We start from the raw sequence: 14,080 nt of genomic DNA on the forward strand, positions 1-14,080 counted from the left end.
ACAGTGAGAGGAATCAAGTGGCTGATCAGAGCGGGAGTGCATGGAGTGATTTGCTGACACAGAGGCAGGGTTCTCTTGCTTTGCCCTGCTTGGATCTGGGTCGTGGTCCTGGTTGTCGATTCTGGGGGGAGGAAGAGTGCTGGTGTGGCAGAGCTTGCAGTGACTGGTGGAGAGGGAGTCTTCCTGGTAATTACATGGCAGAAAGGAGTGCTTGCACTCACAGACCAGAGCACAGGCCAGGGGAGGAGCATCATACCACCTCAGAATAGAAGTAGCTCTGAAAACAGCAGCACAAAAACCCCTGAAGCTTGGGACAAAGCACTCTCCACTCTGGAAGCAGTCACACCCTGACCAAAAACTCAAAAGTCAAGTAATTGGCTGGGAAAATGAACAAGTGGCATAAAAGGGCTCAGACTATAGGATCCTTTTCTGGTGACAAAGAAGATCAAAACATACAGCCAGAAAAAGTCAACAAAGTCAAAGAGCCTACATCAAAAGCCTCCAAGAAAAATATGAATTGGTCTCAGGCCATGGAAGAGCTCAAAAAGGATTTGGAAAAGCAAGTAAGAGAAGTAGAGGAAAAATTGGGAAGAGAAATGAGAGTGATGCAAAAAAACCATGAAAAACAAGTCAATGACTTGCTAAAGGAGACCCAAAAAAATACTGAAGGAAATAACACCTTAAAAAATAGACTAACCCAAATAGCAAAAGAGCTCCAAAAAGTCAATGAGGAGAAGAATACCTTAAAAGGCAGAATTAGCTAAATGGAAAAGGAGCTCCAAAAGACCACTGAAGAAAACACCACCTTAAAAAAATTAGAATGGAGCAAGTGGAAAGTAGTGACTTTATGAGAAATCAAGAAGTTATAAAACAGAACCAAAAGAATGAAAAAAAAATGGAAGACAATATGAAACATCTCATTGGAAAAACCACTGACCTGGAGAATAGATCCAGGAGAGAGAATTTAAAAATTATTAGACTACCCGAAGCCATGATCAGAAAAAGAGCCTAGATATCATCTTTCAAGAAATTATCAAGGAGAACTTCCCTGATATTCTAGAGCCAGAGGGTAAAATAGAAATTGAAAGGATACATCCATCACCTCTTGAAAAAGATCTCAAAAAGAGCTCCTAGGAATATTGTAGCCAAATTCCAGAGTTCCCAGGTCAAGGAGAAAATATTGTAAGCAGCCAGAAAGAAACAATTTGAGTATTGTGGAAACACAATCAGTATAACACAGGATCTAACAGCTTCTACGTTAAGGGATCGAAGGGCTCGGAATGTGATATTCCAGAGGTCAAAGGAGCTAGGATTAAAACCAAGAATCACCTATCCAGCAAAACTGAGGACTTTCAAGCTTTCTCAATGAAAAGACCAGAGCTGAATAGAAAATTTGATTTTCAAATACAAGAATCAAGAGAAGTATGAAAAGGTAAACAGGAAAGAGAAATCATAAGGGAGTTACTAAAGCTGAACTGTTTTGTTTACATTCTTACATGGAAAGATAATGTTTGTAATTCATGAGACCTTTCTCAGTATTAGAGTAGTTGAAGGAAATATATATATATATATATATATATATATATATATATATATATATATATATATATAAAAACAGAGGGCACAGGGTGAGTTCAATATGAAGGGATGATATCTATAAAATAAAACTAAGGGGTGAAAGAGGCATATATTGAGAGAGAGGGAGAAAAGGGAAGATAGAATGGAGTAAACTACCTCATAAAAGTGGCAAGAAAAAGCAATTTTCTTTGAAGGGAAGAGGGGGCAGGTGAGGGGGAATGAGTGAATCTTGCTCTTATCAGATTTGACTTGAGGAGAGAATAGCATATACATTCAATTGGGTATCTTACCCCACAGGAAAGTAGGGGGAAGGGGATAAGAAAAAGGGGATGATAGAAGGGAGGGCAGATAGGGGAAGGAAATAATCAAAAGCAAACACTTTTGAAAAGGAACAGGGTCACGGGAGAAAACTGAATAAAGGGGGACAGGACAGGATGGAGAGAAATATAGTTAGTCTTCCACAACATGATCATTGTGCAAGTGTTTTGCATAATGATACACATGTGGCCGATGTTGAATTGCTTGCCTTCTTAGGGAGGGTGGGTGGGGAGGGAAGAGAGTAGAGAATTTGGAACTCAAAGTTCTGAAAGCGCATGCTCAAAAAAAAAATTGTTTCTGCATGCAACTGGGAAATAAAATATACAGGCAATGGGGTGTAAAAATCTACCTTGCCCTACAAGAAAGTTAGGGGTTGGGGGAGGGGGGAGTGTGGTGAAAGAAGGGAGGGCTGACTGGGGAATGGGGCAATCAGAATATATGCCATTTTGGAGTCGGGGGGGGCAGGGAGGGTAGAAATGAGGAGAAAATTTGTAACTCAAAATCTTGTGGAAATCAATGTTGAAAACTAAAAATATTAAATAATAAAATATGAAATAGAGAGGACTTTCAAGAATTCTCGATGAAAAGGCCAGAGCTGAATAGAAAACTTGACTTTCAAAGACAAGAATCAAGAGAAGCATGAAAAGGTAAACAGGAAAAAGAAATCATAAGAGACTTACTAAAGTTGAAATGTTTTGTTTTCATTCCTACATGGAAAGATGATATTTGTAACTCATGAAACCTTTCTCAGTACTAGGTGTGTGTGTGTATATATATATATGTATATATATACACACACACACACACACATATATACACATACACACACATAAGGCACAGGGTGAGTTGAATATGAAGGGATGATATCTAAAAAAAATAAAATTAAGGGGTGAGAGAGGAATGTATTGGGAAGAGAAAGGGAGAGATAGAATGGGGTAAAACATCTCACATAAAAGTGGCAAGAAAAAGCAATTCTCTTGGAAGGGAAGAGGGGGCAGGTGAGGGGGAATTGAGTGAATTTTGCTCTCATCAGATTTGACTTGAGGAGGGAATAATATACACATTCAATTGGGTATCTTACCCTACAGGAAAGTAGGGGATGGGGGTGGGATGATAGAAGGGAGGGCAGATTGGGAGAGCGAATAGTTGAAAAGGGACAGGGTCAACGGAGAAAATTGAATAAAAGGACAGGATAAGATGGAGGGAAATACAGTCCTTCAAAACATATTATGGAAGTGTTTTGCATAATGATACATGTGTGGCCTATGTTGAATTGCTTGCCTTCTCAAGGAGGGTGGGTAGTAAGGGAAGAAGGGAGAAAATTTGTAACTCAAAATCTTGTGGGAACCAATATTGAAAACTAAAAATATTAATAAATTTTTTTTAAAAGGAAAATGACTTTGGTGGCTGGTTAGAGGGGGGAGAGAATTGAAGCCAGCAGACCCACCCTTAGCTATTGCAGTAATCCAGGGAATGAGGTGATGAGCATCTGCCCCAGAGTAGTGACAGTGTCACTGTAGAGAAGGGGACATATTCAAGTGATATTGCAAAGGTGAAAAAGAATTCAATACCCTTCATACATCTTATCTTCCACAATGTCCAACACAAACCTAGGGCCCAAAGGCCTTGAACTCGAAGGGGCCAAATGCAGTAAGTGATAATGCAGTTATACAGGCTTAGAATTTTGGAGCTGGAAAGAAACTCACAATCAAGTTGAACCCTGTCATCCTGTAGATGAGGCAACTGAGACCAGAAAATTTATGCTTAATTTCTTGGGCAAGAGCCTGAATGTCTTTGGAGCACAGGTTCTCTTTCTCACAGTTGATAGAAGGTACAGGTTTCAAGAAGAGAAAGATACACCTGGGAAGTAAAGAGCTGGGTAGGAACATGATTTCTAAAAATAAGATTCGCATTCGTATAGGAGTCTGACTCCTGTCCAGACTTGCAACAAGGGCTAGTAAAAATGTATTTCTAATAATAATAGAAAAAAGGTCTTTAAACTGAAAAAGAATTGGGGGTGAGGGGAAACCATCTGCAGCTAACCACCAAATTAAATATTTTACACAGTAGCTACAATGTAAGAAGAATTAGCAGCAGCGACATAGAAATGCACAGGAGATAAAAATCTAAGAAAGGAGCCAGCTATAAAGTCCCTGGCCTCAGATGTCTATATACAGAGTATGGGCAGCATGAGGCAAACCAGAGTTCTTGAAAGGAGGATGCAGCTTTTTTACCTCATAGACTTCCCTGAGGCATGTTGGGAAAGGTCTCATGACTGAGAGATGACTTTAGAAGGTAGCACCTTCCCAGCAGGATGGATGAAAGTGGAGGAGAGATGTAGAATAGCATGTCATATGAAGATACATATGAAAAAATCTAGGAGCCAGAAAGAACTGTGGTAGTGAACGCTTGGTTAAAGTGAAACAGAGAGAGGAAGAAAAACAGTATTGTCACCAAAATATACCAAAAGCCCTCTGGATAAAAGAGGAAATAGATGAGGAACTCAGGAAGCACATCACATAAGCCTTGTATGAAGGCATGATACAGTGGTGAAAGACTTCAGTTATTCTGCCAAAGCCTGATACCCAAAAGAGAACAGCCAATGATTTTTTTTGGCTTTAATATTTCATCATTCAAAAGTTGGGAAAACCAACAAGGAAAGCTGCATTTCTGGAGCTAATTCTCAACAAGGAAGAACAGGTTGATGAATCATGGAAAACTTGAGGGGAAAACACCCTTCCATCTCAAAATGCATGAGAGAAGAAAGTTAGACAATCTGCAAATAGCCCTTGATTTCTGGATAGTAGATTTCAAATGGTTCCCAAAAAAGGATAGGATCCCATAGATTAAAATTCTTGTTTTCTTTCCTAAAATTCTTTAAGGGAAGTCAACCCAGAAAGGATAGGAAACTTGAAAATGAAGTTCTGAAGATAAATAAGTTCATTGAAAAAAAATCTCAGTTGTCTATAAACATCAATATAAACACAGGGAAGTCAACCACCAACTTAGATGAATAAAACAAACAAGTATGGAAGATGGAATAAGGAGCCGGTAACAGAAGGAACATAAAATTGTAGTATGGTCCCACAAGAATCATGTCAAAAGTCCCAAAGCTCAGAATGAACCACAGCCACAAAGGAAAGTTAAGAACAATGAAATATATTGGGGAAAGGAACAAGCCAAGGTGAGTGAGCTCAACGATAACTAACAAGGAAAAGAAGTTAGAGCTATGCAGCTCTTGCTTTGCTTTGTCTTTCTGCCAAGAGGCATGGTCACTGAAGACTGAAAAAGGTGGGACAAGATAAATGACTAACAGAGTTCATACCCAAGAGAGGTGGGAGAGCAGCAAACTGCTGAGGATGAGTTAAGTTACCAGGCACAGATGAACTCCCTTCCAAGTTACTGAAAGAACAGGGAAAGTGAAGGCTGAGCCACTGTACTGGAGAACAAAAGAGGTGGTGCAGGACTGGAGGAGAGTAAATGCCCCAATTTTCCAAAAAGGAATTTTTTTGTTTGCTTTTATTAAAAAGACTGGGCCTCCCTATTTTGCCCAGGATGGGAATGCAGGGCTGGTCCCTGGTTCCACTCTGATTGGCATGGGAGCTTTGCCCTGCTCTAGTCACGTTGCACTGAACTGCACTCTGCTTTTGACCTGGGCCTCTTCACAGCACCTTAGGTAACTTAGTGGCCCTCTGTTCCTGGGGACTTATCATTTTAGTGAAAACACCCAGAAGCACCCAATAGGTTTAGCCTTCTACCAACTCAGTGCTCCCAAGCTCAGAAGATCCACCACTTTCAGTATCCCCAGTTGCCTGATCACGGGCATGTGCCACTATATGTGGCAAGTTAGTAGACACTTAGACAATCAAGAGTTATTATCAAGAAAAGATTGGAAATCTGAGTTGGAAATTGGAAAACAGAATTTTACAAAGCCTATCTTTCTCTATTCTTGTGGAAAATAGGAAGAGAGGAGGGCTACAGGATGGTATAGTTAGGTAAATTCAAAACTGGTTGAGTGAAGCTAAAGAAGATTCATTATTTGATGCCAATTAACACTGCTCCATTTAACATTTTTAGCAATTATATAAAAGCACTAGTGGTATGTTTTATCAAATGCATGGATGACACAAAGATCTTGATAAATGAGGATGGGCTAAATCTAATAAGATGGAATTTAATGGGGATAAATATAAGGTATTAATGAGTTCAAAAAACTAAGGTTGGGGGAAGGATTGCTAATCATTAAATCACCTGAAAAAGATCTGGAGGTTTTAATAGACTAAGCTCAATGTGAGTTAACAGTGTGTTATGGCAGTAAAAAACATAAAAATATACCTAATGTTATTTTAGGCTGCATTGAGAAGCTGATTGTCCAGGACTAGAGAAAGTGATAGCTGCGCTGTACCACGCACCCTGGTCAGACCACTTCTGACCCAATCATGTGGGCCACATGTCAGGAAAGACATTGGTGAGCTGGAATGAATCCACAGGAGAGTAAACTGAATGGTGAAAGGAGTGGGTTGTCATAGGAAACTGGGTGAAGGCACTTAGCTTGTCACCTAGAAAAGACTATAGAGTGTCATGCTAACTTTTTTTTGAGTATTTGAAGAGCTGTCACATAGAAGAGAGTTTAAGATTTGTTCTACTTGACCCCTCTAAAGGGCAGAACTGGAAGCATTGAGTGGAAAGCATTGATTGTAAAAAGGAAGAGGTGCCAAGATAGAAAAAACCTCCAGGAGGCATACGTAGTCTGGGAGCATAGAGCTATCTAAAAATGAAATAGGCTGCCTTGAAAGGGAGTGGTTTCCCCCTCCCTATGGAGGTTTAAGCAAAGTCTAGATAATCTATTGTAGAGGGAATTCTTGATTGAGGGGGATGGGTGCCTCTGAGCCCACTTCTCATGGGAAGAGATACATTGAACTTCCTACTTGGAATTAATGCTTTCTAATATTCTTTTCTCACAGGATTGTGAGGAAAGTGTTTTGTTAAACCTTAAAGCACCATGTATATGTTTCTGTGTTCTGAGAGGTGGGGATGATACATAGCTCCAAACTCTTATGGTGATCTGTGGTCTATACATGTGGAATGGCAAGTGAAATCATCAAGAATTTATGTCCTGTTTTTCTACCTTTCTAACATCTCTCTTACATACCCCCTTCTGACCCTGCCACCCTCATCACCTCACACCTGGGCTAATGAAATAGCCTGCTAATTGGTTTCCTTGCCTTAAGGCTCTCCTTACTTCATTCCACCCTCCACTCAGGTGTTAAATTGATCTTCATAAAGCATAGGTCTGACCACATCACCCACTCCCTATTCAATAAACACTGGTGGTTCTGAACCTCTTGTTTGGCTTTCGAGGTTTGAAGGCCATCTGGCAATCTTTCTGCAATATTGAATCAACTCTGAAATTCACTTCTCAGTTTCTTCAGGCCCCAGGAAATCCTCAATTCCTATGATTGGAGAGGGTGGAGGGCCGACAGCAGAGAACTCCTCCCAGATTCTCCATTTAAGGTGGGAATCCAGTGCTACCAACTCATCATTTCCCATATGGCTTCAAATCATCATAGTTGCCTCTGATACCTTCCACCTTTGAGGACAGGGACTGTCTTTTTTTTTTTTTTTTTTTTTGGTATTCCCAGCATTTAGCACTGTACCTGGCATGTTAACAGGTACTTAATAAATGTTTGACTGTTTGAACTGTTTATGCTGTTCTTGTGTACTAAATTTAAACTGGACTCAAAATCTTACATAATACTGTTAATCTAATTTGTGGGCTGAAGGACAGTCTTGTGACTGGGTGGGTAGTTTTGGCACTGGTATCTGAAAGGTAACTTCTCAAAATGATGCTACTAGATTTGGTGGATGAGCATCTCCGTACACTGGGCTTCTAGTTCATTGAAGCAGTGAGCCTCTAGATTTCCTTAGTTTATAAAATGAAATATAATACAGCAGGACCAGCTTGAGCAGGCACAGCCCTGGGTCATCAAAACCATGTGTTGGCAGTCAAGAAGTCTGACTCTGAATTCTAATTCTGACATTTCCTAGCTGTGGGATGCTAAGCACAATCTCTTTGGGCTCCAGTTTTCTTGTAATAAGGGAATATTAATACAACCTCACAAGGTGGTTGTGTGGGAAGTGCTTTGTAAACCTTAAAGTGCTACAGAAACATAAGTTGTTTCTGTTCTTTTTTGCTCTTTCTGAATTGTTTTCATATTGAATATTTTCTTCCCGAGACAATACAAGGAACAGTTTTTGCTGGTGTAGTTTTTATCAACATCTCAGGCCAGTTTCTAGAACCACATTTGAGCACTTCCCAAAAGCCCAAGAACAGATAGTTCTAGATGACTATGATAATGTGTGTGAACACTGGTGTAGAGTGATTAATTTTCACAATGGATGGATCTGGTCAAAGATGGTTAGGAGCTGGAGTAAGCAAAAGTCCTTCTGCTACATCAGTAGGGCCAAGGACAGAAGGGCAGGAGACTGTGCCTCCTATATCTCAGCCACGGCAAGGATCCAGTACTCTGGCACCATAAAGGCAGCAGCCTGGGTATAAAACCCCACAATGCTCTTCTTTCTGTGCACCTTGTACTTCAACTCTAATCCCACTTTGTCTTTATCATGAAAACCAGCTGGAGTGAGAGGTCTATTCACAGGCACTAAGAGTCCAAGTGGGCCATCTGGGAGAACAAAAAGATAATGAAAGAAAAAGCCACAGTCCAAAGCATGGAAGGTTATTTCCAAGATGGGCACATTCAATATGTTTATTGCTATTAAAAATGAAAGTGTCAATGAGATTTTTGTGCACATCAGTTTTGGCATTTATCAAAAGAGCTAATCAAATATATGTCACTGTGGTATACACCTGCACTTGACTCTTGATCTTTGCTTGTTGGAATTCTTGCAAAGGAAAAGATGTATCATGAGGCAGTTCATTTTTGTTGGGTTACCACATGTGAAAGAAAAACCAATTCATCACATTCCATAAAAAAAATAGCATAAATTTCCTCTAGGAAAAGGGATAGATTTCTAAAAAAAAACCAAAAACATTCTTTTGGCCTTGCTTCATTATACATCTTGAAGCATCCCACCAGACAAACCCTGTAACTATTACAGATTTTCTGAAATAAAAATGTGTTTTCTTTACCCCCTACTCTTCCTGTACAAGCCCACATAGACTTAGGAATGTAAAGAGTTCTGTCAACATACACATCTTCCACTTCTCATGAAGTCACTTTTAAAAGGCCATCTGAGTTTCATTAGTACCTTCTGCATTCTGGGTTAATATTTGGGACAGAATATACTCAAATATACACATTTATAAGAAAATCCTGAAAATCATCAGAGCACAAAACTATCAGTATAAACATATTTCCAGAAAAAAAAACTATTACCTTTCATAATATAATGCTAAACCAGCTTTGACCTTTTTTCCTTTTTCCTTTTTTTTTTTGTTTGCAATTTGGTTTTTGGCACAAAATCGTTACCATGGAGCTAACCAATAATGCAAATGTTAATGTTTTACAAAAATTTGAAGTTCAAGACCACAAAGGCATTTGTGTTCTTCCACAAAGGAGAACATTTATGTACTGAGACAATACAAGGATAGTTGTTCCCCCACATCAGATTGCTACAGTGTCATTAGCTCAAAGCAGTCCTTGGCAATTAATGAGGGGGAAAGGAGATAGATTCAGATTTTGTATTATGATTAACAGGCACATCTGTTTGAATATCAACTAGAAACGGAAAATAAAGCAGGCTAGTTGGTCTTTACTAAGGCACTGCCCTATAACACTGATATCCCACCCCCACCCACTACCCCTTCAGCTCTCAGGTTTGGTAAAAAATCTCATTGCAGACACTCAGCAATTTGGCATGATGGTAAATATGACCTTTAACAAATTTCAAAAAACAAATCTTCCCAATAAAAATAAAACTAACAATTGAGGCTTAGAGATTGCTCTTTTTTGAGATACAAGAAAAATCTATGTACTCTAATTCTTTAGTTTTCTCTTTGTGCCACCTGACTTGAGAGCTGCTGAAGCTGAAGTACAGGGACTTGGTGGTTAGCTGCTACTTCTAGAAAATCCTTTGGTATCTAGAGTCAAACAGAAACCCCTTTGTACCTATGTTGAGGCTATCTGAATTCTAGAAAGTCTGCCTGCCTCTCCTACAGCAAAATAAACTGCCCAATTTAAAAAAAAAAGGCAGCCAGATGGGCAGATTAATTCTTCCCATAAAACACCACTCAACAAGGAAGCAGAGAGGCCAGGGTCTCCTTTTAGCCCACATAAGTACAATAAAATGTATGCTTCTGCTTCCCAAATGTGGGCCAGAGAACCTCTCCTTACAGGCCCTGTAGGGAAACCACAAAATCTGTCACTTCTCACACTCTGCCTAGGCTGCTTCTACCACAGTGAAAACTAGTCAAGGCTGCAGCAGAAATGTGTGCACAGAGGAATAAAAACCGTTAGAGGGCGCTGACCAACTCACCATGCCCCAGGCTCCAAAACAGTCATCCTAAAGTAACTGTCACTCTGGCTGGGACTGGGCACTGACATTTCAGAATGCCAACAGGGGAAGCAATTTATTCACAGTGATGGAAACATTACCTGAAGTAACAGAAGTACGGACTACTTAACTCGGAATCCATTCTCTCCAATGTACATGTACATTTTTACCCAATGGGAAGGAAGCATCTTCCCAATCTGAATTTCTATAATATTTAAAAACTGCTTTCCCTCTTAAAAAATACTGCATCCTTTATACACATACAGACCCCTTTTCAGAAGCCCTTCCTTGAGTAGAAGTAAACATTTACATAATCTAAGAGGCACTAATAGAGTGGAGTCCTATAAAATCCAGGTTTCAGGAATTCCAAACCCAGATCCTTTGAAATCCTGTGAAATTTCTTCTGCTCAAAAACAAGTCCAAGTGCTAGATATCCTGTAGGGAGTGATTAGGGTCACCACGTTCCCGCTTCACCAAAGGCTCACCCAGGCCACGGGCATCTGTATCTGTTTCACTGCTGAGATCACTGATGTCATCTGCAGACGACAATTAAAACACAGTAAATTGGCATTGAGGAAACATGAGAGAGAAAAGGATAATCTGAATTTAAAAAGTCTGCTAAAACAAATACTCAAGTATCCCAGAATCTCAAAGTTGGAAGGAACCTTCGAGGCCATCTAGTCCAATCCATACCTGAACAAAGATCCCCTCTAACATAGGCAACAAGAAATCATCAATGCCTGACCCACAATAGGTGCCTGACAAATGCTTGTTGACTAGCCTTTGTTTGAAGAACTCCAAGTCAACCCCTAACATTTTTGGGTAGCTCTAATTATTAGGAATGTTTCCCTTACATTAAGCCTAGATCTGTCTCTTGGCAACTTCTGCCCACTGTTCCTAAGGCCAAGTAGAACAAGTCTAGTGGCTCTTCCACAAGGTTGTTGTGTTTGTCCTTTCTTTGAAGAGGACCATGACATCAGGGAAATGATGATATGACTTTGATTTTGATTTAAGTGAGGGAGGGCTGTGCAAGGTCACCAGCCTCACTTTCTCCTCCAGAGCCGTCTGGGTCCAGTGATCTGATATTCATTAAGATGACGAGATGACCCAGGATGCAATGGGGACCCTGGCCCTTGTAGGCTCAGGCCTTTTCATATACTCTACTTAGACTGAGGTAAGGCTCATTCAGTGAATAGGCCTCTTTAAGAAGTGAGTCAAGGGATAGCCCCTTTAATTAGAAAAAGAAAAAAAAATAAGCTGGGAGGGGAAAACCCTCAGTTTTGCTGTTCCAAAGAGAAACAGTTACCATTGACATTCACTCTAAGCCAGGAGGGCCCAAAATACATTAAGTGGAGCTTGGGCAGGGACCTATTGTGGTCCAAATTATGAGCTTCAGAGTGAACTGGGTTTAAGGTTTTTAAGGAAGGAAGGAATCTAGCCAGTAAACCTCAAGTTAAGTGGGCAGCTTCTGGTCATCAAAATTTATCTTCCTTTGGAGGGGAGGAAAGGGAGAGGATGAGCTGAGTTACCCAACTAACTGGGTCCCCTTTCAGGCAGCTTGATCTGCTCACAGGTTGGTTCAGGCCTTTTCATGTATTCTCTTAGAGTGAGGTATAATGCCCATTCAGTGAACAGACTCTTGCACAAGACAGTCCTTCAAATACTTGAAAATAACTACCATGTCTCCCAAGGCTCCCCAAGCCTTCTCTCCTGGCTTAAGGCCTTTCACCATCTTGGTAACCCTTCTGTGGGTACTCCATCACTCATTTCTGTGATCACCATTTCCATGTCTGGATATTCACCATCAATCTCTTTATGGCCTGGAATTTTGTCAGGAATTTAAGTCAAGCTTACTAGCCTATAATTTGCAAACTACTCTTCCATTATTTGAAGATTGGGACATTGTCATTCTTAAATCCCGTGAGACTTTTCCAATTTTGTACAGTCTTTCCAAGATTACTGACAATGGCTTAGTCCTCATAGCTACCAGTTCTCTAAGGGATTCCTGAAGTATGTGGCCCATTGAGAACAGCCTGATTCTGAGAACCTCATGAATGGATAATTGGCTAGGGCTCATTTCTGTATATGTATTCTGTACTGCCTTCGCCAATGGGCTTCTTTCTTTCCTCCTTCCCTCACCACACGAGAATGGGAAGGGAAATGGGCAAGTATACTATCCTACAAAGCTCTCTGGCCTTCCCTCTCAGCTTTCCTTGACCCAAGGGTGAGTCTTCAGCATGCCCACTCAAAATGATTGCACTAGGAGCCTTGGACTGGCCCCCAGATCTGGTATGTGGCGGCCTGGCTTTCCTCTGGGCCTAGGGAGCAAATGAGCTGAAGGTTCAGCATCAAGATCTGCATATTTGGACTGTCCAGTGGTGAGAACTGAGTTTTCTCTTTTCCATGTCTCAGCTGGGTCTGAACACGTAGGGAGCATCTTTTTGCATCATCTATTGGTCCTAAATCCTTGGAAGCCTCTAGGGGGCATAGTGGATAAGAGTGAGACTGGAAGACCTGAGTTAAAATTTAGCCTCGGTTTCTTACTAGCTGTGGGACTCTGGGCAAGTCATTTATCCTTGTTTAGCCTTGGTTTCCTTATCTATAAATGGGGATAGTAACAGGACCTACCTCTCTGGGTTATTGTGAAAAACAAATGAAGTAACATATATAAAGCAAATAGTACCATTTTTTTTCCTAAATTCAGTTCCTGTTTCTATTTACTGATTACAGATAGGATAAAAGAAGCTAAGTTAATAATATAAATGTTAAATCCCACTTTAGAGCAGGATGGATCCGAAATCCCCCCCGACCCCCAAAAAACCTCCAAACCAAGCAAATAATGCGAGTACACACCTTTATCTAGCAGTGTCAGTGACAGGGAGGCAAGGTCATTGAACTGAAAGAGAAAATTCAACATTTCTGATGAATAAATGAAATTTACAACAGAATACAATAAACATTTCTTAAGTGCTTCCTTCATATAAGATACCATATTAAGTCTAAGGAATACAGAAAGCTCAGACTAGACACAGTTCCAGCCATCAAGGAGCCTGTTCTCTTACACGACTTCAACATAAGCAAAACTTTGTTTTTTCATGTCCTATGATTGTTTTATGGCCATTGTTACTATTTTGTAAAAGTTGTGACACCTTCAGATCTTTGATTATGTCTGCCTACACTTTTATTTTGCCAAATCCCCCAGGATCTTTATTCATTTTGAAAGGAAGAAGGAATTCTAGACTGGAAAAGCAAAGTATGTAAGTGTTTGCTAAAACTAGGAGGGACACTTCACTAGAAATTGATCCCTTGCCAATGGGAAATTTTGATAATTCACATAATCTAGCACGGCATACAGGGGACAAGTAGTAAAATAAACTAATACAATTGAACTTCATTTGGGTTCTGGTGTTGCTGTCATTGTGAAAGAAGTAGCGCTTGGCTAAATAAAAGAACCAGTGCAGTAAAATGAACTCCAATAGAAATACTTAAGTTACCTTCCTTGCTGTATTTACATTGAAGGCCTAGGAGTGCTCTGGTCTATAACTAAGTAAATGGCTTACCATCTGCAACCCTGTGGACCTTCTGAACTTCAACTTGTGGCTTGCATGAGCCATTTCTTTATCTAAGAGTGATTTGCTTAAAATGCATTTATAATATCTACCTAACTACA

At 40.1% G+C, this 14,080-nt stretch overlaps 1 protein-coding gene across 5 annotated transcripts in view; it reads right to left on the reverse strand.

Moving 5' to 3' along the window:
- Window positions 1-8,633: 8,633 nt before the first annotated feature.
- RFX2 (regulatory factor X2) overlaps window positions 8,634-14,080 on the reverse strand; it is a 161,996-nt gene continuing 156,549 nt past the window's right edge. For all 5 annotated transcript variants that reach the window (XM_036760426.1, XM_036760449.1, XM_036760440.1 and 2 more), the window contains 2 exons: window positions 13,264-13,306; window positions 8,634-10,946 (listed from right to left, as the gene is read on the reverse strand). In XM_036760426.1, coding sequence (XP_036616321.1) covers window positions 10,837-10,946; window positions 13,264-13,306 — 153 coding nt within the window. In that variant the 3' untranslated portion in view covers window positions 8,634-10,836. The remainder of the gene's footprint in view (window positions 10,947-13,263; window positions 13,307-14,080) is intronic.

Source organism: Trichosurus vulpecula, chromosome 1 (assembly GCF_011100635.1).
Source record: "Trichosurus vulpecula isolate mTriVul1 chromosome 1, mTriVul1.pri, whole genome shotgun sequence".
NCBI lineage: Eukaryota > Metazoa > Chordata > Mammalia > Diprotodontia > Phalangeridae > Trichosurus > Trichosurus vulpecula.